The sequence below is a fragment of the Prunus mume genome, linkage group LG2 (genome assembly GCF_029339155.1).
Source record: "Prunus mume cultivar Tortuosa linkage group LG2, ASM2933915v1, whole genome shotgun sequence".
NCBI classification, from domain to species: domain Eukaryota; kingdom Viridiplantae; phylum Streptophyta; class Magnoliopsida; order Rosales; family Rosaceae; genus Prunus; species Prunus mume.
The window spans coordinates 901,074-924,383 of NC_142699.1; the positions used below are offsets into that span (position 1 = coordinate 901,074).

At 36.5% G+C, this 23,310-nt stretch overlaps 4 protein-coding genes and 1 long non-coding RNA gene across 11 annotated transcripts; 2 read left to right on the top strand and 3 right to left on the bottom strand.

Moving 5' to 3' along the window:
- Positions 1-1,901: 1,901 nt before the first annotated feature.
- Positions 1,902-9,355, top strand: LOC103319014 (MAC/Perforin domain-containing protein). 2 transcript variants are annotated; one of them, XM_008220499.2, is made up of 8 exons: positions 1,902-2,122; positions 2,373-2,676; positions 3,305-3,543; positions 4,623-4,824; positions 5,661-5,729; positions 5,839-6,025; positions 7,522-7,688; positions 8,197-9,355. In XM_008220499.2, exons 2-8 carry the CDS (start codon positions 2,416-2,418, stop codon positions 8,878-8,880), a joined length of 1,809 nt encoding a protein of 602 aa, XP_008218721.1. In that variant the 5' UTR covers positions 1,902-2,122; positions 2,373-2,415; the 3' UTR covers positions 8,881-9,355. The 2 variants fall into 2 exon arrangements, with proteins under 2 accessions (XP_008218721.1, XP_088901177.1); XM_089045051.1 differs by lacking the exon at positions 5,661-5,729.
- Positions 9,356-9,868: 513 nt separating this feature from the next.
- On the bottom strand, positions 9,869-14,090 carry LOC103319015 (multidrug resistance protein). Of its 5 annotated transcripts, none has more exons than XM_089045053.1 (4): positions 14,072-14,090; positions 12,470-12,560; positions 10,677-11,168; positions 9,869-10,206 (listed from the first exon to the last, which is right to left on the bottom strand). In XM_089045053.1, exons 3-4 carry the CDS (start codon positions 10,965-10,967, stop codon positions 10,060-10,062), a joined length of 438 nt encoding a protein of 145 aa, XP_088901179.1. In that variant the 5' UTR covers positions 10,968-11,168; positions 12,470-12,560; positions 14,072-14,090; the 3' UTR covers positions 9,869-10,059. The 5 variants fall into 5 exon arrangements, with proteins under 5 accessions (XP_088901179.1, XP_088901181.1, XP_088901178.1 ...); XM_089045055.1 differs by lacking the exon at positions 14,072-14,090 and adding an exon at positions 13,823-13,987; XM_089045052.1 differs by lacking the exon at positions 14,072-14,090 and adding an exon at positions 13,823-13,987 and having other exon boundaries at positions 12,470-12,563.
- Positions 14,091-15,589: 1,499 nt separating this feature from the next.
- LOC103319016 (B3 domain-containing transcription factor VRN1-like) lies at positions 15,590-18,081 on the bottom strand. Its single transcript, XM_008220502.3, has 3 exons — positions 17,947-18,081; positions 16,121-16,741; positions 15,590-15,982 (listed from the first exon to the last, which is right to left on the bottom strand). Exons 1-3 carry the CDS (start codon positions 18,013-18,015, stop codon positions 15,746-15,748), a joined length of 927 nt encoding a protein of 308 aa, XP_008218724.1. The 5' UTR covers positions 18,016-18,081; the 3' UTR covers positions 15,590-15,745.
- Positions 16,749-18,792, top strand: LOC148919388 (uncharacterized). The gene is made up of 2 exons (XR_016123506.1): positions 16,749-17,926; positions 18,012-18,792. It is a non-coding gene; the product is annotated as an uncharacterized LOC148919388 (long non-coding RNA).
- A 432-nt stretch (positions 18,793-19,224) lies between these two features.
- On the bottom strand, positions 19,225-23,310 carry LOC103319017 (large ribosomal subunit protein uL3). Of its 2 annotated transcripts, XR_016123805.1 has the most exons (6): positions 23,171-23,310; positions 21,921-22,026; positions 21,318-21,428; positions 20,401-20,705; positions 19,779-20,187; positions 19,225-19,626 (listed from the first exon to the last, which is right to left on the bottom strand). XR_016123805.1 is itself a non-coding variant. In XM_089045056.1 (3 exons), the coding sequence occupies exons 2-3, from the start codon at positions 20,144-20,146 to the stop codon at positions 19,368-19,370; spliced, it is 627 nt and encodes a 208-aa protein (XP_088901182.1). In that variant the 5' UTR covers positions 20,147-20,187; positions 20,401-20,544; the 3' UTR covers positions 19,225-19,367. The 2 variants fall into 2 exon arrangements, 1 of the variants encoding a protein (XP_088901182.1); XM_089045056.1 differs by lacking the exons at positions 21,318-21,428; positions 21,921-22,026; positions 23,171-23,310 and having other exon boundaries at positions 20,401-20,544.

The following is a 23,310-nucleotide window of genomic DNA, read 5'->3' on the forward strand; positions in this document are numbered from 1 at the left end:
AAGGACTTGTGGCTCAAGTGATTAAGAGCATTTACTGAGGTCTTAAGGTTCAATTCCTCCTCTCTTCAGTATCACTTGTATAATAAATATCAAAAAAAAATTATTAGCTAAACGCGCAAAACACTTTCACTGCTTCTCCTCCCAATTGTCAATGAATTTGACATTCTAGTCAGGGTTGAACGGTTGTTAGAATCTAATGGAGTATACCTTACAAAAAGAACATAAAACCTTTAAGATTGGAAGGTTTGAAAATTGAAACTACTCATGATCAATAGATGTGGTATGTTTCTACAAATCTAAATTTTATATAAGGAGAATATTTGGTTTAAAAGTGACGAAGCCGAAGAAGGGCTAAAGATTAGCCCAAGTCATCGTGGTTGTTCTATTATTTTAATCTTATTTTTTGGGTTAGTCTTTGACTTTATTTGGGAATGCTTTTTGAGGTGCTAAAAATGTTTTTAATAGCGTTTAGCTGAAATAGTTAAAAGTACTTCCGAGTTTGAAAATACTTATCCAGTATACACTTTGATTTTTAACAATTTTTTTGACATATATTTCCAACAAAAGAACACTTGACAAAAGTATGCCAAACAAAACATTTCTCATCCACTTCAATCGATGAGATGCGATGTCTTATTTTTTTTATTTACTCTTTCTCATACTCTCTTTAGGTGTAGAAATCATGATGAAGAACCTTCCCTTTTACCAAAATCAAATGGGGAAGTGAATGGTTGACCTAAAATTTTGTTTACAACTATTTTGATGCTTCAACGAATTTGTGAAAGGTTGAATTGGGGTAAGATGAGTTGCCAATAAAGATCCCATCCAGAGTGACCGGTGGTGGTGGAATATGGTTGTGAATAGGTTTGGGGTTTTTTTTTTCATTCTTCCAAAGTTAGGAAGGGAAAAGGGAAAAAACTCACACATATGGGTACTATGAGAGCTTGAATCCAAGACCACTTGGGAGTGCACCAAGGGTTTGAGCTAATCCAACTAACACCCCATTGGTATTACATTTGCAATGAGGCTAGAGTGAAGGGTTATAGTGAGGGGTTATGATGATGGTTTTAATAGCTGTCTGATATAGTCTTTGTAAAAATTGTCCAAGCCTAATGGGCTAGTCTGAACTCGGCCCTACTTTTTGGGCATTGACTGGCCCAACTCATTATTATAGGCTTACTACATCATGTTTTTTTCGTATTAACTTCGTACATTGATTAAGTTTCCCGAAATTTGTACTTTAATTAATTATATATGTGGCCTGTTTGATAGGGCCATATAGGGCCGTTCATGAGCCCAAAAGTTTTTGGCCCTTAGAGCCAAAAAAAAGTCCCTAACTAACTAGGGTATGAAATAACCCTCAATAGGGTCGGACGAGCCCATTTTACATGCCTATCTAGAAGTATCTAACCCAATAAGTGGAGTTACATAATGTAGGGAGAGAGGGAAATACAAATTGAATTAGTAGACGAAAGGCAAGCCCCAATTTGATTACAAACATGTATTTTGAAAGTGAAAGATTATACCATCAAACAGTAAAACATTTAATTATATAGGAATGTGAAAGATTATACCGTCGAAACCATTCTATAATATCCTCAGTTTGAGGCAAGTGACAATTTTTTGTCCCAAAAAAACTTCAAGTGACAATTATTCTTAAAATAAAAAATAAAAAATAAAAAATATGGTGAAAATAGAAATAGAAAGTGTGCTACAAGTTGAGCGCCATTTGGACAATTTATTTATATTTGTTGATCAACTACCAATTAAAAGTCCTTGACCCAAAAAAATAAAAAATAATACATTGGGGGCCCACCGTCCCTTCCCATACATTTTCTGGTTCTCATAACAACAACTCACGAGTCAATAAAAATCTTTCAAATTCGGTCAAACCCCGCAACACAAACTCTCTCTCTCTCTCTCTCTCTCTCTCTCTCTCTCACTTTCTCTCTCTCTCTCTCTCTCTCTCAGTAGGGTTTCTCTTTCGAAAACCTAGTCCTCGAGCCAGGGTTTTGTACGAATCTCGCACTGGCATTGCACAATTCGCAAGAATTACGAGTAGAACGATTGCGTTTCAGCTCTGTTTCCTGCCACTTCCATTTCTAGTTTGAGCTAAAAAAATGTATTGCATCCGCCTAATTTCTGCAAAATATTCATGCATTTACACATTTAATTACACTTTTTGGTTAGCTCGACCTTGAATTGTTTAATGTGAGCTATATTTTCAGCTTGGATCTGGTTTCTGTGTAAAACTTTGTCAACTTTTCAATACTTCTGAGCTGAATATATGGACTCTAATGATAGCTTCTGGATTCGGACATATGCGAAACTGTATGTTGAGTTTTTATAAACTTATATTGTGAAAAATGCAGACTTTGGATCTTTGTTTGGTGAAAAATAGCGATGTGCTGAGTGATGGCGCTTAAGGTTCCAGCTCCAAAAGCTGCTGAGATTGCGATTGCATCAATTGGGCATGGATATGATATATCCATCGATTTAAGGCTCAAGTACTGCAAAGGAGAGTCGTACACTTCTCGATTGATTGAAATCGATGACGATGGGGGTCGTGAGATTGTTCTTCCAGGTGGGATTACAATCCCCAATGTTCCCAAATCGATAAAATGCGATAAAGGAGAGCGCACACGCTTCAGGTCCGATGTTCTCTCTTTCCAACAGGTATCTTCAGTTGTTCTCAATCCCAATTCTCACAAGTTTCGGTGTGCATACCACCATTGCAGTTTTGTTATCTAAAATCTAAAATCTAATCTTCATATGTGTGGCCTGTTTGTAAACAGTTGTACATATGGATACAATACAATCTAGCAAAAATGTTATTTGTATACAGTCTTTTATGTTTGTTTGATGATTGAGTAGTTTAACTAACACAAAAATGGACAAAACCCGAGATAGCTGAATGCTGCATATTCTTGTACAGTCAGGGGGGGGGGGGGTCGATTCCGTAAAAGATGAAATCAGTAAATGGAAATTTACCCTGCCCCAAGAAAGGAACAAAAAAAGTCCTAGCGCGAAATCCAGGCTCCTTGTTGTTTGCTCATGGGGATTGGGTGGTGTTAGGCTGGATTTCCAGTAATGAACAAATATTTGAATGCTGGATTGCCTACCCTTAAAAGTACCAGAGTAGCTTCTATGCTAAGATACTGCATTAGATTCTCCTAAGTGAATTTTATTTGTCTATTGTGATTTTGCTTTAAGCATGTAAAGTGTTAGTAGAGCAGAAAGTGAATTTGCTGCCTTTTTTTATATATTTTATTTTAATCTCTCTCATTTTCTCTCTCCCTTGCAGATGTCAGAGCAGTTCAACCAGGAAATTTCATTGACTGGAAAAATACCCTCAGGTATTTTCAATTCTATGTTTGAATTCTCAGGCTGTTGGCAGAAAGATGCAGCTAACACTAAGACCCTTGCTTTCGATGGGGTATTCATCACTCTCTATACCGTTGCACTGGAAAAATCTCAGATGGTACTACTTGATAACGTTAAAAAAGCAGTCCCATCATCATGGGAACCTGCTGCATTAGCAAGGTGAATTACTTGATAACATTAGTGTCTATCTACATGCTGGGTTTACAGAGTTTTTGGGCAAATGATAACGTTAGCGCTGATCTACACGAAGCTCAGTCTTTAAAGCTTCATGTCTTTAATTCATACTACAGTTTATTGACTTCTGATAGGAAGCTTTTCTTTGTAATATACTTCTCAAAAGCTATTTGATTTGCCTATGCCATGCACATACATGCCTTGCATAAGGAGGTATAAAAAGAGAAAAAGGGTAAGAACCATGGTTCATAAGGCTTGTCCAAAATATTTATTTACTTCATCAATTCATTTTTAGCAGAATTCTGTTGTACTTGTACCATACTCCTGCACTTCAGTGTTTGGTTATGTGGTAACAAAGTGGACACTAGGGTTGGTCATATTCAATGATGCAAATAACTGACAAGATTCTTCTTTCTGGTTCTGTGCCAGCTAGGAAATATTTTTGCATGGCAAACATTTTGTTTCAAGAAATAACAAGTGTGCTTTGTTATTAAAGAACTCTTCTTAACAATCTTCTCATGTATAACCAGAGGTGTCAACAGCTTTGCAAACTTTTCCTTTCTTTTTTGACTTATTTATTGCCATTTATGTCTAGAGCTTTTATTGTCTAGGGAATGCAAGAACCTCTTTACATTAATGAGCATCTGTTGCCCGAGGATCCTGATTATGTTCTGGAACTAAGAAATAACTTTAGTATTCACGTTGCCAAGGAAACACCTCATTAAAAGACTTGCCAAAATTAAATTGCATCCAATGCAAGGGACCTTAATTATGTTTCATGGTCATGCATATTCTTGCAAAATTCTTGGACCTCATGGTTCTCAAGTGAAATAACCAATTTTCATGTTGATGAATTTATTGGTTTGAACTATATGGCATCTGTAAAATGCAGTAATAGGTGGGGTTGAGTCTTCTTACCATCGAGAGTTTTGATCTCTATGTCTCGTGATGAACACAAATGTTATGATATATCTTCTATCTTTTATTAGTTTTATTTTATCTAAGTTTACTGTATTCAAACTTGAAAACTGGAATGTGTTTTTTATAGTTCATGTTCATTCTAGGTTTATAGAGACATTTGGAACCCATATTGTTGTTGGTGTGAAGATGGGAGGGAAGGATGTTATATATATGAAGCAGCAGCATTCTTCAACTCTTCAACCAGCCGATATACAGAAAAAATTAAAGGATATGGCAGATAAAAGGTTTTTAGATGCAAATGGTCAGTATGGTATGCCTTCGGAACAAGTTTACAAGAATGACAAGGTTCGTAATGCATCTATGGTACTTAATTTAGTTCAACATTTTAATTTTAGCATCTAAATTGTTTCAATCAATAGTATATTTTACCTACAATCTGATTCCTTACCGTGAGTTTGGTCTTTGGACTGCTAATAACTTTTAGTTTTATTTCTTAATTCTCGAAGAAATCCTGTCTGTTTGGTTAGATAATAAAATTGCTCTTCTTAGTACATGGCAAGAAGTAGTTCTGAATCTACTGACCTGTTTATAAAAAGAATGGATTACAAAGTATTTGAAGGTTAAAGGTTAATATCCTTTGTTCTGGATAATTTTGAATCTTGGTATTCCAGAGTTTCTAGTGATTATATGTGGGATAGATACAAGGATGTATCCTTTCCTAGATGTGTCAAAATTACTGAGTTGATATAATGAGTTGAAAAGAAAACCTTCAGAGTAATTCATATTAGACTATGACTTGAAAATCTATTTCATTTTTTCTTAAAGTTTTCATTTGTGTGACACACGTGCAGGAAAACCCTGTTGAAATTGGATTACCAAAGATTTGCAAAATGGTTGTTATTGTTGAATAAAATTATTCTTTTGGATGATTTAGGTTATATGGATGCATAAGTTGATGGGAGTTGTGGTCCTTTTAGGCATAGGTGCTGAAGTAATAGTTTTGCTATTTTGTTTTAGCAGGGATTTATTGTTTCCTTGTCCTTATGGGATTTGATTTTGGATTGCCTAATATAATTCTTTTTACCAACAATGGATTGCCTTAAAAAGTTATTGTCTGAATTAGTTACGTATCCTTCTTTCCCCCTTCAAAAGGAGATCTTATCTTCTTCTTTTTTTCTTAGTTCGAAATCAGGGAGCAGAGGTTGCACTTTGCAGATACTAGTCCATCAAGTTCTTATTCACGCAAGGAAGTGCGTTTTATTACTAAACCTCATTCATTGGTTATCAGATATCTTTGTAAATCTTACTTTTTTAAATTGTGCATCTGTGTATTTTGTCACTAAATTACTTTAGTTGCAGGATATTGTAAGCATTTGCAAGAGGAGAGGTGGAAGTGATACAAGAAATCTATCCCATAATGAATGGTTACAAACTGTTCAGTTTGAACCTGATGTAATTGCGATGTCATTTATACCAATTACCTCTCTGCTGAATGGAGTTCCAGGGAGTGGATTCTTGAGCCATGCCATAAATCTTTATTTACGATGTAAGCAAAAATTCTTCTGTTTGCATCACTGTTGCATTTGATTTTCTATTTACTGCGTTTAAAAATCTTGACTCTTATTTGTGTATATCATATCTATAGATAGTTTGGTATGTTAGGTTGCCAGAGTTTCAATCCAAATCATTGATGAAGCGGAATCTTATTTGGATGCATGGTATAGATTCACAGTTTGGCAGCATGTCATATATTTGGAAAGAGAACATGGACTTGCATTTGCACATGCCGCAGGAAGCTGCTTATTTACATTTATTTATGGTTTGTTAAGTTTTAGGAGTCGGGAGTTCTTCTGCTGGAGATGGGCTGTTGTTGTCACCCGTGGGTCTAATTTCAGGTTTCTAGTCGTTGATGCTTGTTCAAGATTATGTGCAATCCTAATCTGAGGTGCCATAGATTGGGATGGGCAATGGGTACCCATTTGGTGTTAGGAATTGGTAGTGGTGATGGTGACGGTTGTGTGTCTTTTGCGTACCCATTGCCCATCCCTGGTGCTAGGACTCAAATCCACAACCTCCCTCTTAAGGGGAAAGGCACTGCTGTGTAACAAGGGTCAGTGGTTTTCTATCTATTTTACTAGACGAAGTTATGCAAATTCTCCAACTTCCGACACCTTGAACTGTTAATTCCTACCTTAAAAACTGTGAGTCAGCCTATTAAAAAACTCTAGAATCTACAAGTAGCCAACTTAACTTCATCAGCACTGTTTACAGCCCTTAAAAGCCCCAAGCTAAATTCTTTTTCCATCCCAGCCAAAACTGCAGTTGTCTTTCCTAAACGTTTTCTAAATAGAAGTTTCTTGGAATTTTTTATTTTTTTTTTCACTTTCTTTGGTATTGATTTGTAATTTTATTTAGTTTGTGAAAGAAACTAAATATAGATAATAAATTTACTGAGATATTGAGTTTTTGAAGGCATCATTTCCTAAACTGAAACTATGTCAGATTTTCCTGTGTAGCTTCTAAAACCTTTTATTTGTAGTTTCCAGGAAAGTATCCTCCACCATGTTTTGTTTTCTTTACTTTTAGAAGAATTAAATATGAGCTATTGGGAAATTTGATGCCAAAAAAAAAAGCGTGTCTGTTTAAGTGATGAAGCACTCTAGCGTATGAATGTAGTGGCCATGCATATACTGCCTACAATGGAATATTGGGGCCAATTTGTTTTGACTAAGAGGAGATTACAACTTCCAAAACCGATTGTGCTTTTCTAATGGATATTGCACATTTCTGTTATGAAAGCATGCTTGTGAAAAGGAATCATGATCCTTTTAATTTTAAGAGTAACTTAGCACAATTGTTCCATTAATGGAGAAACACCTTCTGGAGCTGAGCAGTTTATAATCTGTAGGGTTGGTCCACAATATTACAGGATAAGTTTTTAGCTTTGCAACAGATTCAAAGCATTATCTTTTTTTTTTTTCTTTTTTTTTTAAATAAAGAAAAGAAACAGGAGTAAATTTCAGTTCTGCTCCTATCTTGCAGATAAACCACCAATTGAAGAGCTCCATCAGTTTTTGGAATTCCAGCTGCCAAGGCAGTGGGCACCAGTTTTTAGTGAACTTCCTCTTGGTCCACAGCGGAAACAACAAAGCAATGCATCTCTACAGTTTAGCTTAATGGGGCCCAAACTTTACGTTAACACCAGTCTGGTAATGTATCCCCATGCTTACCTTTTTTTTTTCTTCAGAAAGAAAGAAAAGAAAAAATTTGTTGCGACTGAGTGGTTTAAAATACATTTTTTATGTTCATAGGACAATTTTTTTTTTGTCATGTTGAAGTTGAACCAGTCATTCATCCATTAACTCTAGAAACTGTTTTATTCTGTCTATTTTTAGAACAGAAGGTAATAGAAAACTTTTGTCACCCTGTTCTCATATCTTTTTTTTTGTTTGGTCAATCCTGTTCTCATATCTAAGTTCTGCAAATCTCTGAATTGATAATGGCCTCTGTTTGAGTGGTGATTTACTGTCTTCGCATATGTCATGATGCTCCACTAATTCCATGACATAAACTATACCATCTGATTATTGAGCAGAAAATAGAGAGAGAGAGAGAGAGAGAGAGAGAGAGAGAGAGAGAGAGATGTGATGTGAGTACTTCGCATGCTTAAAACAGTTTTCTTTCTGGCAATCATTATTTGTTATACGTTGATATCAGGTTGACGTAGGAAAGAGGCCAGTGACTGGTCTGCGGCTGTACCTAGAAGGCAAAAGAAGCAACCGTTTGGCCATCCACTTACAACACCTATCCTCTCTTCCAAAAATCTTCCAACTCGAAGATGATCCAAATGGAAACTTCCGTCGTGATTCCTATGATCGTAAATACTATGAGAAAGTCCAATGGAAGAACTTCTCTCATGTCTGCACTGCGCCTGTGGAGTCTGATGAGGATCTTTCAATAGTAACCGGAGCCCAGTTACAGGTTGAGAATTATGGAATAAAGAATATCCTCTTCTTGAGACTCCGGTTTTCTACTGTTTTCGGGGCTACAGTTGTAAAGCATCCTGAATGGGATGGATCACCAGGTTTGGCACATAAATCTGGACTCATATCAACACTAATCAGCCATCATTTTACAACAGTTCAGAAGCCACCTCCGCGGCCAGCAGATGTGAACATAAATTCTGCTGTTTACCCTGGGGGTCCTCCGGTTCCCATCCAAGCTCCAAAGCTTCGGAAATTTGTTGATACAACAGAGATGACAAGAGGGCCACAAGAGACTCCAGGTTATTGGGTTGTCTCTGGGGCAAGGCTAGTGGTTGAGAAGGGCAGGATTTCACTTCGTGTGAAGTATTCTTTATTGACTGTGATATTACCTGATGAAGAGTTGGAGGGACATTAGCTCATTCTGCTTTTTGTCAAATTAAAATGGAAAAGCTCCCAAGAAGAAAAGAAGTTACATGGTATAGATGTATGGTACTAAGAGGAGGAAGAACGGGGTGGATGTGAGAGGGTGAGGGTATTTGAAATCAGAGGGCTAGGATTCGTGTATATTTCATTTCTCACCTCTGATGTCATTTGTTTTGAATGTAGATTTTTCTGATCTTCACAAGTTCATAACAGGGCAGGGTTCTGTCATTTGCAAATTTATCTGATGTAAAATTTTGGGTGGGGTATATGAGCTGAGCTTTCGGCTTTCAACGGTTTGTGGGTTGGGTAAGGCTTCGGCCGTGGTGTCTAGATTTGGATGAATTTACCGTAACAGAAGAAGCGGTTTCGTCTTCCTTGTAAACATATAGGGAAAGGGAATCAAAATCCATTTTTGCATGGAATTGACATTCCAGAAATAATTTCAAATTACAAGCTAAGCTCCTAAATCAGTTATGCCTTTGAGTTATTCCTCCAGACAATTTTTAATTCTTGTGTTTCTACTAATTTTTTTGGGATATTTCTACAATATTGTGCACCCCCTTGCGACTTTAGACTTATAACAAAAAAGTCAGGTTCATAAAAAAGGCCCTAAGCTTGGCTGCTCGTTGGCTGAGGGCCTTAGTTTTGTTCCATTGACCCTCTTCTAGCATGCCTAGGTCCTTAGATGAGGGTCTTATCTAAGGTCCTTAGATGAGGCCCTATATTTCAGCCATTAGATCAAATTAGTTAGTTTAATCCAACAGTTAATAAATACAACCTCATCCAAGGCCCCACTATAGAATACTGGGTGGATTATTTTTGTATCTTGCATTATCTGTATATCTCATTCAAACTCTACGCACTTGGACTCGAGTTTTAATTTTTCAATTATGCAATTGCTTCCTTCTAATTCAACTATTTTGCCACACAAATTTCAAATGGGCAATAATTTTCTCCAGAAAGAGAGGGAAACCACAAAATACAGCAAGGAATATCTGATTTTTGACAAAAGTCCATAGTCAAATGCTGATTATCTGGTGAAGGATAGTATGTTCTTGCAGAAGACAGCTTTTAATAGAAAATTTTAGTATGGAACTGAAGAAATATGACCATTTTGTAGATATACAAACAGCCCCGGTAATTATAATGCCGCAATGGAAGTATGTGTATCCTAAGGAAGTACCAATTTATGTTCATGGGAAGGCCAACAAATCCCTTCCCTAGAGCAGGAGGGGAGAGGAGCAGGCTGGGCAAGGTAGGTAGGATACTGCTGTCCTGGCATCAATACTGAGAAATCAGGCGCATAAGATGTCGAAACCTGTAAGATGAACAATCAAGATCAGCTCAAACAAGTAGATGAAGTAATTAGAAGAGTTCACATTTTAAGGCTAGGTTGAGCTCAGAAAAGTGAAGAATTCTCAATCATTTGAAGCACAGAGAGCTTGCAGAAGCAGACATAACTAGGGGAAAAAGGACAGTGCAAAAAGTACTCAAATCTAAAAACTCCCCTGTTCTTGTAGGAGAATAAAAGCGGAAATGCAGGTGAAGATATAACAACTTGGAATGCTAGCAATTTTGTTATTCATGCATGATAAGAAAGCACTTTCTTTTTTTTGCATCAGAAAAATTTCAGATTTCCCTTCCAATTATGGAAGTAAAACTAGTACTTAAAGGGAATGAAGAACATTAAAAAACACAAGGGTTTGAAATCAGATTGGAACATATTAAACACAACAGAAAATTCCTCTTATGTAATTACTTCAACAACAATATGAAGTAGGAACTTACAGTTTGTGGAATTCCATGCTTCTTAAAAGTGCCAGACTCTAGAGAACCATGAGTTGCGCCTTCAGGTGTGGAAAAGGAAGGACTTGGCTTGAACAAATGTTCAAAGATGGCCATGATAAGAAACATAGATATCAAGATAGCTGTGGCAACAAATCCAAAAGAAATGGCATTCATGGATGTTCCAGAGCTTTTCCATTGCACTTGCCGATCAATTCCTGCTTGAGACGGGCTTGAGTCTGAGCTTGTATATATGTTCCATGGTTTTGCTCTTGCAGAACCAATCTCGTTCATAGTCCCACTCACTAGATTTTTGCTTTCTCCCCGCTTTAAAGCTAATTTCGGGGGCGAAAGGGGGTTGGGGTATTTGCTATGGATGCTGTAAGAACTAATTGATGAGAGTGATCAAATGCAGGCTTCTACCTAATTCAGATGTTGGTAACATTTTGATTCTTCTATAAGATTTTCTTTGCACATATATATTGATGCCTCAAGCTGAAAAAGAAAACATGAAAAAGACCTTTAACATTCTGATATAAGGATGATTCAAAACCAATGTTGCAAGAAATCACAGTAAAGATGTAGAAAATAGAAAGAAAAGAAAAATGTAGCTATTGCCTCTTTAAATACCAACAAAAGAGAAGCTCTAGACTCGTACAAATGCATTGATTATGTCAAGTACCATTAAAGGCACAGTATTGGTTATATTTCCTGGGGATGAGTAGTGAACAAGGCAATCCACATAGATTATGACATTACCATTCTGATCTAGAAAATCAACTTTGGAAGGACAACCACTCATAAAGCAGTAAAATAAGCAAATAATTGAAACATTTTCTTGAAGAATATTGTATGATAGTTCAAACGGTTTAAGGATTTCTTCAAAGCCGATATCATGAATTTAAGCTACAAATAATATTTCATAACTTGGAACATGTGATATTTGTATGCTTAAAAAGATAATTGACCATGAGGCCTTTCACGATCACCAGACTGTCAATGTATCTTCAAATTTCTTATATTGCTCTGGGGAAAAATTCCACAACACTCAGTTGAAAACAATACTATGCTTAAGCTCCAAAACAGGTCAAAGAAGACCTGAAAACAGAAAAGACTTCAGACGAAGAAGTCTAAACGTGTCAATTGCTAACTTAAAGGCACTTGACTGCTTCAGGGCACAGGAAGAAGGAGAATGAAAAGTACAGTTTGGACAGAAAAAATGTTGAGTAGCATACGTTTTATGATAGTCATCATCAACACTTAAAAGAGTATTTTTTCCACCAAGAAAAAGGACAGATTTCCTTCAAGTGAAATTTAAAAACCAATTCGTAGAAGTGTTTCGCAAGATTTATACTTGGTCCAAAAACATTTAGAAACAGAAACCCAAATAACCAGCCTACTCAATTAAAACAATGCAAGCCTGCTTCCGGACACTCAAAGAAAGAGGGCAATTATCACAATCATCTCCAAATAAGAAATGTACACACAAAAATATTCACTGCAGAAAGGGTGACTCTAAAAATGGACTTAATTGAGTGAACTCTGCTTATAATATGAGGTAAAAATCAGTTCAACTTCATTTCTAACAGACCTGGGTTCTAAAATGGAAGACAAGAGTGAACCCAGCAGATCATTTTCACTCACTTGTTCCTAATTTTCATTCTTTGAGAAGCTACTGGAGATCATAAGCTGGGCTTAAAAATGCAAATGAGATCAACACAAAGAAAAAAATGACACTTAACAAGAAAAAATTTCAACAACAAAAAGTTGATGTTTAATGAGTCCTCTAGACTTACCTGGTCTTAGAAGCAGTAAAGCCATTGGTTTTGGTTCATACATATAGCATTAGCAGCAACCATAATCTTGGTCTCCGATTCCATAGCTTTGCTGCTACGAAAAAACAAGACACCAACACTTCTCAATGCATTACTTAAAGGAAGTAGCTCACCCAGCTTTATAATATCTCATAGAAAATGTAAAGACAAAGTTATATGAAAATCCCATTGGCACAACTTTTCTTTTTTATGGTTTGATGTTGATGATCCTGATGCCTAGCTTAATGGATACTATACCTTGTCTGAAGAAGCAAACTTAAAGAAATCAAAAGAATGGGCCTCCCTGTCTGTGTAGCCAAAAACAAAAGTGGGGCACATTGGTGCTTTTTAAAAGTTGGCAACTTTTTTTAAGTGCTAAATCTTCATTTAGGTCGCAATTTGTAATTCTAACCCCAACTCATTAACCCACATGAACCCATCTGCCTCTTGGTGGAAACAAGCAGAGAAGCTATGATTTCTCAGCCATTCTGATCATAATTAACTGCATTCTCTTTACATAAACTTATGAATTAGTAAAAGATTATATGCATCAAGTGCTTAACCATCATGCACAATGCACACATATGATCATTCTAAGTTTCTAACTATCATTTAGATTCAACATAACAAATAGAGGAAATCCACACGGTCAGGCCAGCTAGACAAAGATTAGAGTCGATAAAAAATTACTCTTTTTTGTGGAACCAATTTTAAGAACTTTTCTTTTGGTTCAAAAGTCACACAGATAGCATCAATGACTAACCCAATTCAAATCCAACATTAACATTTGAATGTAATCATGGAAAGGTGACAATATCTCACATAATCTCCAATAATTACCCACTAAATAAAAGAAAGAGAGAAATAAAAAGAAAGAAAAAGCTGCTACAGATTATTAAAACAACCTATATGCAACTAAAGGCTGCTGCAATTTGCAAAGAGAAAGAAAGAAGGCATAGGCATTGATTTTTAGATGGCTTTGCCAAATTGGCATTGAATAGGGTTTTGGGTTAAAGCACACACACCCAACAAAGCCAGAGGTTATGAAAATACCAGAAAGAGAGAAAGAATTCAAAATGAAATAAATATTTAAGGTGGGTGGGAAAGAAAGAAAGAAACGTGGAGAGAGAATCAATGTTGGATAACTTACAGCTGTGCTGTACCAGATGAGGAATGATTCAAGAGAAGAAAGAAATGGGATGAGAGGGGTAAGCATAGCAAACATAAAGAACAGAGCTACAGAAAAGTGGTGATATAGGCCACATTTATTTATTTGTTCATCATATTTTCTTAAACCCATGACTTTTGTTTTGTCAGAATCACTAAAGCCAATACCTGTATTCTTTGCAAAATCCCAGTACACTCAAAGCAAAATTTTGCAGGAAAGGACCACACTGTCTTACTCAAAGCTAAATTTGAAGTAAATAGTCACTCTCTCAATCACAAAAAATTGATAATCCAACTTAGACAACCACGACTCGAACTTAAAATCTCTTTAAACATTAGGGAAAAAAAAAAGTTATCCTCAGACTAAGAATCAGAACTAGTTTATAAGTTTACGGAGAAATAGGCTTGTTAAATTACCTGTAAGCCAAGAATGCTTTACCCAAAAAAAAAGAAATAAAATCTGGAAGTGAAGAAATCAAAATATAATGAAAAAAGTAAGCCTAGAGAGGTGCATACATTCATACATACATACATACATACATACATACATATTACACATAAAGAATATATTAAAGTAAATGCAGAGAAAAAGGAAGAGGGGTAAGCCTTGCCTTGGTAGTAGGGGGGTTTTGTTTGTTGCCGTGAACCCATTGAGTGCGAGGCTTTTGTCAACAAGGCCATCACCATGTCTGAGAATGATGTGAAAGGCTATCTAGACTACTCTTTCATATTCCTAATATTGAGAAAGGAACCATCATTTTTATCTAAAAACAATCAAATGCAAACAACAACAGCATAAAGTGAACATCTTGTTAACTTAAACAGTGAATAAAAGTTTCAGAGCAAACAATAAAAGTGCACAACTAATTCCAATAACTTAACCTTCTGGCCGGAATTTTATTTTTATTTTTTTTTAATACAAGCAATATTGGAATATGGGGATTCGAATAAAGGCGTTCGGGTGAGGGAGCCCCTTGCTTACCTAGATTTTTTTCCCTCTTTTTATCCAAGGTCTGCTGATCAACTCTTCATCTTCCTCGCAATTTAATTATAAGTTATAACAAACAAAATTAGATACAATCAAAGGCAAATTAAATTAAAAGTGAGCTAAAATGCCATGTCAAATCAGAAAAAGAGAAACGAAGTATGATTCCCTTTTTAATGAAATTACCCATTTCATCACATGAAAGATTGTTACTTTTGATTTCCATGTAAGACATTTCCACAAAGCAAAGCAAAGGGACCCCCATGAAGAAAAAGCACACCGAAGCATAGTTGAAAATAGATTGAAACGCATATGTTTTTCTTTTCCTTGGAGAATTAGCAAGCAAAACACTTTAAAATTATCTTCTCATACTATAGAGTCTACAGTCCAAAGGAAATGAATGCACAAAGAATTTGCATGGGAAAAGAGTAGAAACAACTTGTTTTGCTTTTTCATATCACCTTCATAAGTTTTGCTATTTTCTCTCTTTACTTTAGGCATACTCAGTAATGACCCCCACTTTATTCATGATCTTCCATGATCTTCATAAGGAAACGTATGAAGGATAAAACAGAAACAAAGATGGTGCACCCTTATTTGTGTTTTCTTTAAACTCATGTTGGCAAAAATCTACTTATGACTCGTTTGGAAGTGCTTATACCAGTAGCGCTTATGTCAAGAGCGCTTCTATAAAAAAGTTGTCACATATATTTTAGTCAAACAAAAATATTCTCAGTCTAGCAAGAAAGCATTTATATAGGTTAATGCCTAGTTGAGAAATTATAGCAGCTTCTTCTGCCTACAACACAACTCTTGTTTAAGCAGAACTTGGGCTTCTCTCCAGTGTTCTGCAAGCCTTGCAAATAAGGATTAAATAATCAACTCCTGACCCAAATCTAATCTCATGAGAAGGCAAGAACCAAATTCAACCATCAACCCCATAAAACAAATTTAATCAAGAACCAAATTTATAAAATAAATAAAGAGCTCCATACAACAACCTGGCCTAGAAGGCCTACCAAATGGTTCTAACAAAGATCCCTAGAGAGCCCAGCAAGTCGCACAGAGTTCATAAAACAACCTACAACTAACATATCCAATAATAATCAGCATCTGAAAATGTTCACTTCCAGTGCAAGGTTCTTTTTGTCCATAAGCTCAAAGATGCAAATATCTCCTTCTTTTAACCAATTTGCCTTTTCAAATGCTCCCCAGCCAGCACTAAATCGGTAGTTTTGAGGATGAAAAATCAAAGTCACAGGCCACAATCTATCTCCGACCAGAAGCCTCGCGGTTTGATTCTTCACTGGAGTGAAATGCTTTCGAAAACTACCTGGAACATGCTGCAGATATAACATATGGTAAATATGGCTCAATGATATATAGTGGAGATGATTTAGAGCTAGACTTTGAATAAAGTGCTACATGTAGAATGTTATAAATCAGTGTCTGAACCAAATGAAGTTGTATAAATCCCTTACCGCCTTACGGGATGGCCCCAAAGTGATTTTGAAGAATGGGTGGCTTGGGACGAACTTGTTGGCAGCTTTAACAGTAGCCCTCAAAGATGAAGATGAAGATGAAGAAGATGATGGCTTTGATGAAGAGCGTGGCTTTCTTCTGTTTTTCTCTTGAGACAGAGGAAAGAACTCCGAACTCTCAACAGACTTAACATCATCATCATCATCTTCATCAATTAGTAAAATCTCCGAACTTTCATCAGTTTCAATCTCTAAGCTCTCTACAGACTTATCATTATCTTCTTCATCATCTTCAATCTCCAAAATTTCTTCTATAGACATATCATCATCTTCTTCTTCATCGGTTCCTTCAATCTGGGGCATTATTGGATATTCAATCTCTGTGCCGCTTTCATCAAATATCAAGACATGGAATTTGGATTTCCCTTCATATTGGAACACTAAGCAGCTACCAAAATCAAGAGAGCAAAACTTAGAGAACTCAGGCCAACCCTTTTCAAACCAAAACTCACCAGCACATCTTCTGAGTTTTATTTCACTTTCCGAACCACCTGGAAGCTTAAGGTGTATTTGATCTGATAGATGCTCTCCATGTTTGTCCATAAATGTCTTTGGCACCCTCTGCACAAAACAAAAACTTGTCAACTAGCTATTTCATAAAGCAATCTAGAACTTCTCCATAGCCAACAAAACAAAAAATAGAAAAACAAAGCCCTATATGTAGTGCAGATAAGTGTTTTGAAAGGCAAAGCGTAGGTCTCGTAAGTAAGCCTTGAAGCCTTGAGGTGTACGCCTCCTAAGACACTTTCATGATTTTAATATTAAAAATATTAAATAATTAAATTGGAATACTAATTCTTATTCAAGCATAACAATCAATCCAATATAATCAAATATGATTGTTAATATCGCAATAATAAATCTTAAAATATAAAATACTCAATTGTTCATAAAATATTCAACATCAAAGGAAGAATTCAATTCATTCACAGTAAGTTAGATAGCTAACTAGGTCGGCATGATAAATAAAATAAAATAAAAACATTTTGCTACTCATAAAACACAGGGTTTCCATTTTATTTTATTTTTCTTTCTTTTTAAGTCAAATAGGGGCAGGGCAGCATGTTTTCTTACAGGGGATTGGGGAGGCTAGGACTAATCACAAGGATAGGCTTGGCTAGGACTTTGGACCAAGTCCTATCCTATGTTTGGTGGGGATGCTGGACTAAGAGGGACTAAGGGAAAGCGTGCACATTTTCACTCCTCACTGCTGGAAATGTATTTTTGTCAAATCAACCCAAACACAAAGCCATTCAATTTTGCAAGAGCAAAATTTGACTAATCAGAATCCCCAAGTTAGAAGCCACATTTCCAATTTTGGGCTGCTGGGCTAATTAATTTAAGCCCCTCATTTAAGCTTGTCTAAAACAAGCCCAGTTAGGAAAGATCGACCCATCGGATCTTAAGTCGGGACTGACGGGGCTCGAACCCGCAAGCACAAAATCAATGTTGAATCAACAATCTTTAGAGGCAGGATGCCGAGAATCCTCTCTCTATCTGCGAAAGAGCAGGCGTGTGTGGGAGTGGGACTTTAGGGCAAGACTCTGCAAGACCCATAAAGATGTTAGAGGTTCCTCTCGTTTGTCTTTCTCTGCTTTCTGGAGGTACCAGGCCTCCGACCTCTTTCATGGCTTGAATGGGTCAAGAAAAGTAGCATGAAACGGCGGATCTTATCTCAGACAGAGCACAACGGGTCAAAATAGAAAACAAAACCCTCCTATTTCGTTCATAAAGCAGAAGTTAAAGGTACAGTTGGGGATGCTTACAAGTCTTTTGTCTCTAGCATTCGTGTTCATGATCGTCTTCATGAAATGGGGAATTTTCTTTGCAGCCATTGTAGGAGGAAGGAAGCACTTGAAAGCTGTGGTTTCAATTCTAGAGAGGGCAGCTGTGGGGTGTCTTAATTCAAGTGAGTTGAGCTGAGCTGAGCCAACCAACCAGAAGACAATAAAGAGATTGGAGGGTTGGGGGGAAAGTATTGAAAGCTTTTTTCACCAAAATGGCAGTGGCAGAAAGCACAGGGAGTTTTTTTTCACCAAAATGGACATAGCTTGCGACACGCCTAACCTCATCATTAATACTATCCATCCACCACAATATATGCATATGCCAGCAGCAGCATGCTTCTCCCTTTCAGACAGAGACTAATGCAGCTTTAGACTTGGATGGTCTTTGATGTAAATACTTCAAAAGGAGGGAGACTGATGCTCAAGCTTTAACTGACTTCTCCTCGTTTTTGTTTTGCATTTTAGTTTTTCAATCTGTTTTAATTTTGTTTGGTGGTTACAAAAAATGCCTGCTGCTTGATAATTTTGCTGGCAGTGGCCTGATGATGTACAAGATATAATTGTAATTACACAAACAAGGTGCGGTAGGCAAAAGAATCATCAACTCGTAAGTTTTCAAGATGCGATTCAACTGGTCATTATCGACAAACTTGCAAGAATCCGGTAGCACTTGATCCTACTTTGTAGACACAGTGAATAACCTTTTACTCTTTACATTTATGAATTCTAATGAATGAATGGTTAATTTTATTTTATTTTTTATTTTGTACATCATCTTGTTGACCTTTTGTATTGTAATGTCAAAATTTAGTGGTTTTTCATTTACACTATCGTGTTCAACGGTTTCTTTAGCTGCAATAGCTGCAAAGATTTAACATATAGCAGTACATCAGACAATCAACCCAAATCGATGAGCTTTCCTAGGGAGCATGATACCAAACCCTCCTAAATCTCTCAATTTATGGTTGGTGGAGTGTCACGTTTTTTAAAAACAAATCCGGCCAAAAAAGAATAGATAACAAAGCAACACTTTTGAAGTTTTAGCGTGCTCGCTGGATATTGTTTGTTTAACGTGTGTTAAGAGAAATTTTGGCTTTTAATTGCATTTGAATTTTAAGGGCACTTGTGTCTTTTTAAATGAGATTTTAGTTATATTTGAAAGTTTTTATAAAAACCGACACTTACTGAAAGTAAATGTCAAATTTTAGCTATTTATGATAAAAACTCAATCTCACTTCTGACTTGAACAATGTCAAATAAGCGGAACAACCAACCATAAATCTTTCCGAAAATTGAATGCTCACAAAACTTGGAAACTAAACTAAAAGCATTGTGTATTTGAATAACTAATGATCAAACAACAAAAAAGGGATAACTGTTGATCTATCACTAATGCCAAATTAAGCCTTCAGCCGGCCGTAGAACCTAGCCTTCTCTTGGGTAGTTTGGAAACGACCATGGCCAAATTTGGATGACGTATCAATAAACTTGAGCTTAATGTCCTCCAAAGCAACCCTAGATGTCTGCTTCAGAAGTGACTGCCTCAAGGTAACAACCCGCTTTTTAGGACCCACACAGCAGCCCTTCATTAGAAGATAATCCTCTTTCACTGCACCATAGTGTGGGAAACCTCCCATTGGTGTAATATCCTTCTCAGTCCTGATCAGAAAATGATAATGAGCAAGACGTTTAAATATTGCAGATTGGACAAGACTAACCATTACAATAGACCAATTGCAAGGGCTTTATTCCAGATTCAACCCTAGTAAAATCTTAACCGAGAAGAAAAATGTAAATGAAGAAGCACCAACCTGTCAAACTCAGTCATTGCAGAGTGTGACTCTTGCCCAGCCTTTCCAAGCTTGTAAATCTTCTTGTTCATCTCAGTACGATGATGGTAACCATTCTGCCCAGCCCTGGCAACAGTAAATGAAACCCTAGCTGGATGCCAGGCACCAATACAGGCTACCTTCCGCAGCCCACGATGGGTCTTACGTGGAAGCCGGGTCACACCCCAACGTGTCACCACACCCTCGTAACCCTTCCCCTTGGTCACCCCAATAATGTCAATCATCTCGTCCTTCTGGAAAACAGCATCAACAGGAATCTGCTTCTCAAACAAACTGTAAGCGTAGTCAACCTTCTTTGCAATGTCTCCACCATTCACCTGAATCTCCATCAGATGGGCTTTCTTCTGCTTCAATCCTTCATTTTTCTAATCTACAAAATACAGCCATCAAAGATTAGTTCTAACTAACAGTACATATTTCAGCAAAATTCATCTGAACACAGTAAATTTCTGACACAGTCACATCCTTTCTATTTGGAATAAGTAGTCACATCACATTCTTTTTTATTTGGAACAAGTAGTCACACCACATCCACTTTCCAAGACAGCATAAGATGAGCCAAGTAAATATCAAAACTCATTACCTGAGTGTGAGCCAAAACACGAATCACAGAGGAGTACTTCTTCATTTTCTCCAACTGAGCCTGGATATCCTTTTTCCCACCTTCGCTCTCAAATTTCTTTGAGTACTTGGTGAATGCCTTCTTTTTAGACTTGCACCAGTTCTTGTAGAATCTCCTCTTCACCTCCTCACTCAGATGCTGAGCCCACACTGTGTCCAAAGAACGGAGACCACGGGGAGTCTTCACATAACCAACAACCCCAACCACCACCATTGGCGGTGTTTCAATAATTGTAACTGCTTCACATGTTTCCTTCTTGTGTAGCTCTACAAGGAAAGGTGGGTTCAGAACATAAGCACTATAGATAAATCGGATAAATATAAGTAGGGCACAGACGAATGGGCAAAGTAATCTACTACACTGTAAAATTACCGAAAGAACTGGTCACAACACTCTTTCAAACCAAAAAGAGAAAGAGAAAAGAACTATGATACTTTTATTTTAGTATATGGGGTAATAATGAATAAATACAGAAAAAAGATAACATGATCAAATATAGAAAATAGATAATAAAACAGCAAATAGATCATTCTGTGAGGCATGTATACCTTATTTCGATTTCAAATACTACAAACTACATTTCCAAAACAAAAAGTGTGTATACTTTACTTTAAGAAGGGACAACAATTCGAGAAAATTGAAAGCAGATAGAAACTATGAATAAATAAGGCATCTATGCATTATTTTCCAAGTGGCATGTGTATGTCATTTCCATTTTCCAAATAAACGCTTCTTGTACCAATCAAACATCCATTCACAATGCACTTTTCAGACATTAAACGGTGAAAAATGTTAGCATCATATTCTAACATTTCTCATCAGACAATTTTTCTTCAGAGTATGCTAAATCACAATCGTAAAATGATAGGGAAACTAACTTGATCCTGGTTTTTCAACATCTCTCACAATATGGGTCATTCCAGCTTTGTATCCCAGGAAAGCAGTCAAACTGCAAGATTTGGTTGGATCATCTTTTGGGAAGGCCTTCACTGCAAAAGTACCCATGTAATCCCAGTGAAAACTTTCGGTCAATCAGATCTTATAATTGCACAAAGAATAGTGACATACAGGAAAAATGCTATCACAAACAACAACAAAAAATCAGAAGATGCAAAATTTCATTATGTAACTTCCTCCAACTAATCGACAAACACAGCCAACAATGCATACAGTAGCATTCCAATGTGGACACATGTTGAGGAACTTAGAACTTCTACAGGGAATATTACCCGTCATTACCCACCATGCATCCCATGTATCCATATCTGATCTAATGTCTAAAATACAAGTCGTCAAGTTAGGTTCTAATTAAATTCTACTCCATACTACACCACATGAGTTCTATACTTCAACTCTATACAGTCGCCTAATAGTAATCTTAGCATAACACAAATTAAAATATGATAAAGGTTATTCATGGCATTCCATAGGGATATAAAACTATTGAAGAACACAATAACAGCTGCTAAAGCAGTATAAACCTTTTCCTCTGTGGCGGGCTGCTCTTTTCCTTGGAAGAAATCCCAAAGAGCCATGTCTTGGGTGTTCAAACTTGCGATGAGACATGCTTCCTCTTTAAAATAAGGTCTACAAAACTCCAAAACCTCAGATATTCTTACCATGGTGCAAACAAATTCAAGCATCTTCAAGTTGAAAGAATTAATCAAATATTTTGAAATATCAAAAAGTAAAACTCAAAATGACATAGCAGCAATATTTGATTTTCTCATTGGATGTTGAGGGAGATGTGAGACATCAACCGCAATAAACTATCCAAATGATTGTTACCATTAGAAACTCCAAAATCTTACATAGTAATTAAAAAAAGGGAGTTTCACTAAAACACCCAAAATGGGGGTTGAAATTATAAAAAAACCCAAGCACTATTTAAACATATAAACACACCCAAAACCCATCATTATACACACTCAAAACCCATTTATAAATACACCCAAAAAGTTGACTTTGGAGTAGATTTTGGGTGTGTTTCTATGTTTAAATAGTGCTTGAGTTTTTTTATAAATACATGTCTAGGATTGGGTTTATTTATAAATTTGTATTAAAAAAATGACATCATAAAACCATGTAAAATTGTCCAAGTACCACTAAACTGAAAACGATGTAAAACACTACCATCTTCTTCGGTAGATGACATGAAATGCTCCCCACAACCGAAGGCCTATGGCACCAAAACAATGCCAATTCTCGGGCTCCTTGGTATTTCTTTCCAAAACCCAAATTAGGGTCTTGGCAAAAATAGAGCCCTCTCGAGACTCCAGCCTTGATTACTCACAATGTTCTCGTGGGGAAGCCATATCACAACACCAACAGAGAAAAATAGTAGTATTTCACACGTGCTCAATTCAAGGATAAGGGCAACAAGTAAAATTCAAAATCACACCTAACACATATGAAACTTCCTTGACACCCCAAAATAAGCCAACAATCTTACACTGATAATTGAAAACCGCAAAACGACTTGAAAGATTTTATTCATTGTAGCATACAACAAGAACACGTCAACATAAATACATCATATATCAATGTATATACGATTTAAGTTAAGATTCAAACCCCAAATTCTGTGTACGGAATAAACAGAGAGAAATAAAAATGAGTTGAAAACTCCCATTTTCATGATTTACAAGAACAATTATATGATGCAAAGCAATAAGAAGAAGTAATTCAGTAAGTCTCTGGTCAGAATTCCAGAGAAATTAAACGATGTTACCTATGGAACGAGATAAGAGAGGGAAGATGGCAGGGACCAAGAGCCGCAACCAGGAATGTCTTGGTTTCAGTGAGACTAGGAAACCCTAAATGAACTGCTTTTAAAGTGGAACCCACGGCTACGATTTGATTGATTATATG

Excerpts from the sequence above, each read along its gene's own strand:
- LOC103319015 (XM_089045053.1), bottom strand. The coding sequence starts at position 10,967 with ATGAACGAGATTGGTTCTGCAAGAGCAAAACCATGGAACATATATACA. Across the intron at positions 10,207-10,676 it reads AGCATGGAATTCCACAAACT|GTTTCGACATCTTATGCGCC; the intron begins GTAAGTTCCTAC and ends TTCATCTTACAG.
- LOC103319014 (XM_008220499.2), top strand. The coding sequence starts at position 2,416 with ATGGCGCTTAAGGTTCCAGCTCCAAAAGCTGCTGAGATTGCGATTGCA. Across the intron at positions 2,677-3,304 it reads ATGTTCTCTCTTTCCAACAG|ATGTCAGAGCAGTTCAACCA; the intron begins GTATCTTCAGTT and ends TCTCCCTTGCAG. Across the intron at positions 3,544-4,622 it reads GAACCTGCTGCATTAGCAAG|GTTTATAGAGACATTTGGAA; the intron begins GTGAATTACTTG and ends TGTTCATTCTAG.
- LOC103319017 (XM_089045056.1), bottom strand. The coding sequence starts at position 20,146 with ATGGAGATTCAGGTGAATGGTGGAGACATTGCAAAGAAGGTTGACTAC. Across the intron at positions 19,627-19,778 it reads GCAATGACTGAGTTTGACAG|GACTGAGAAGGATATTACAC; the intron begins GTTGGTGCTTCT and ends TTTTCTGATCAG.
- LOC103319016 (XM_008220502.3), bottom strand. The coding sequence starts at position 18,015 with ATGGCTGCAAAGAAAATTCCCCATTTCATGAAGACGATCATGAACACG. Across the intron at positions 16,742-17,946 it reads ATGCTAGAGACAAAAGACTT|AGGGTGCCAAAGACATTTAT; the intron begins GTAAGCATCCCC and ends TGTTTTGTGCAG. Across the intron at positions 15,983-16,120 it reads TGGGGCCATCCCGTAAGGCG|CATGTTCCAGGTAGTTTTCG; the intron begins GTAAGGGATTTA and ends TTATATCTGCAG.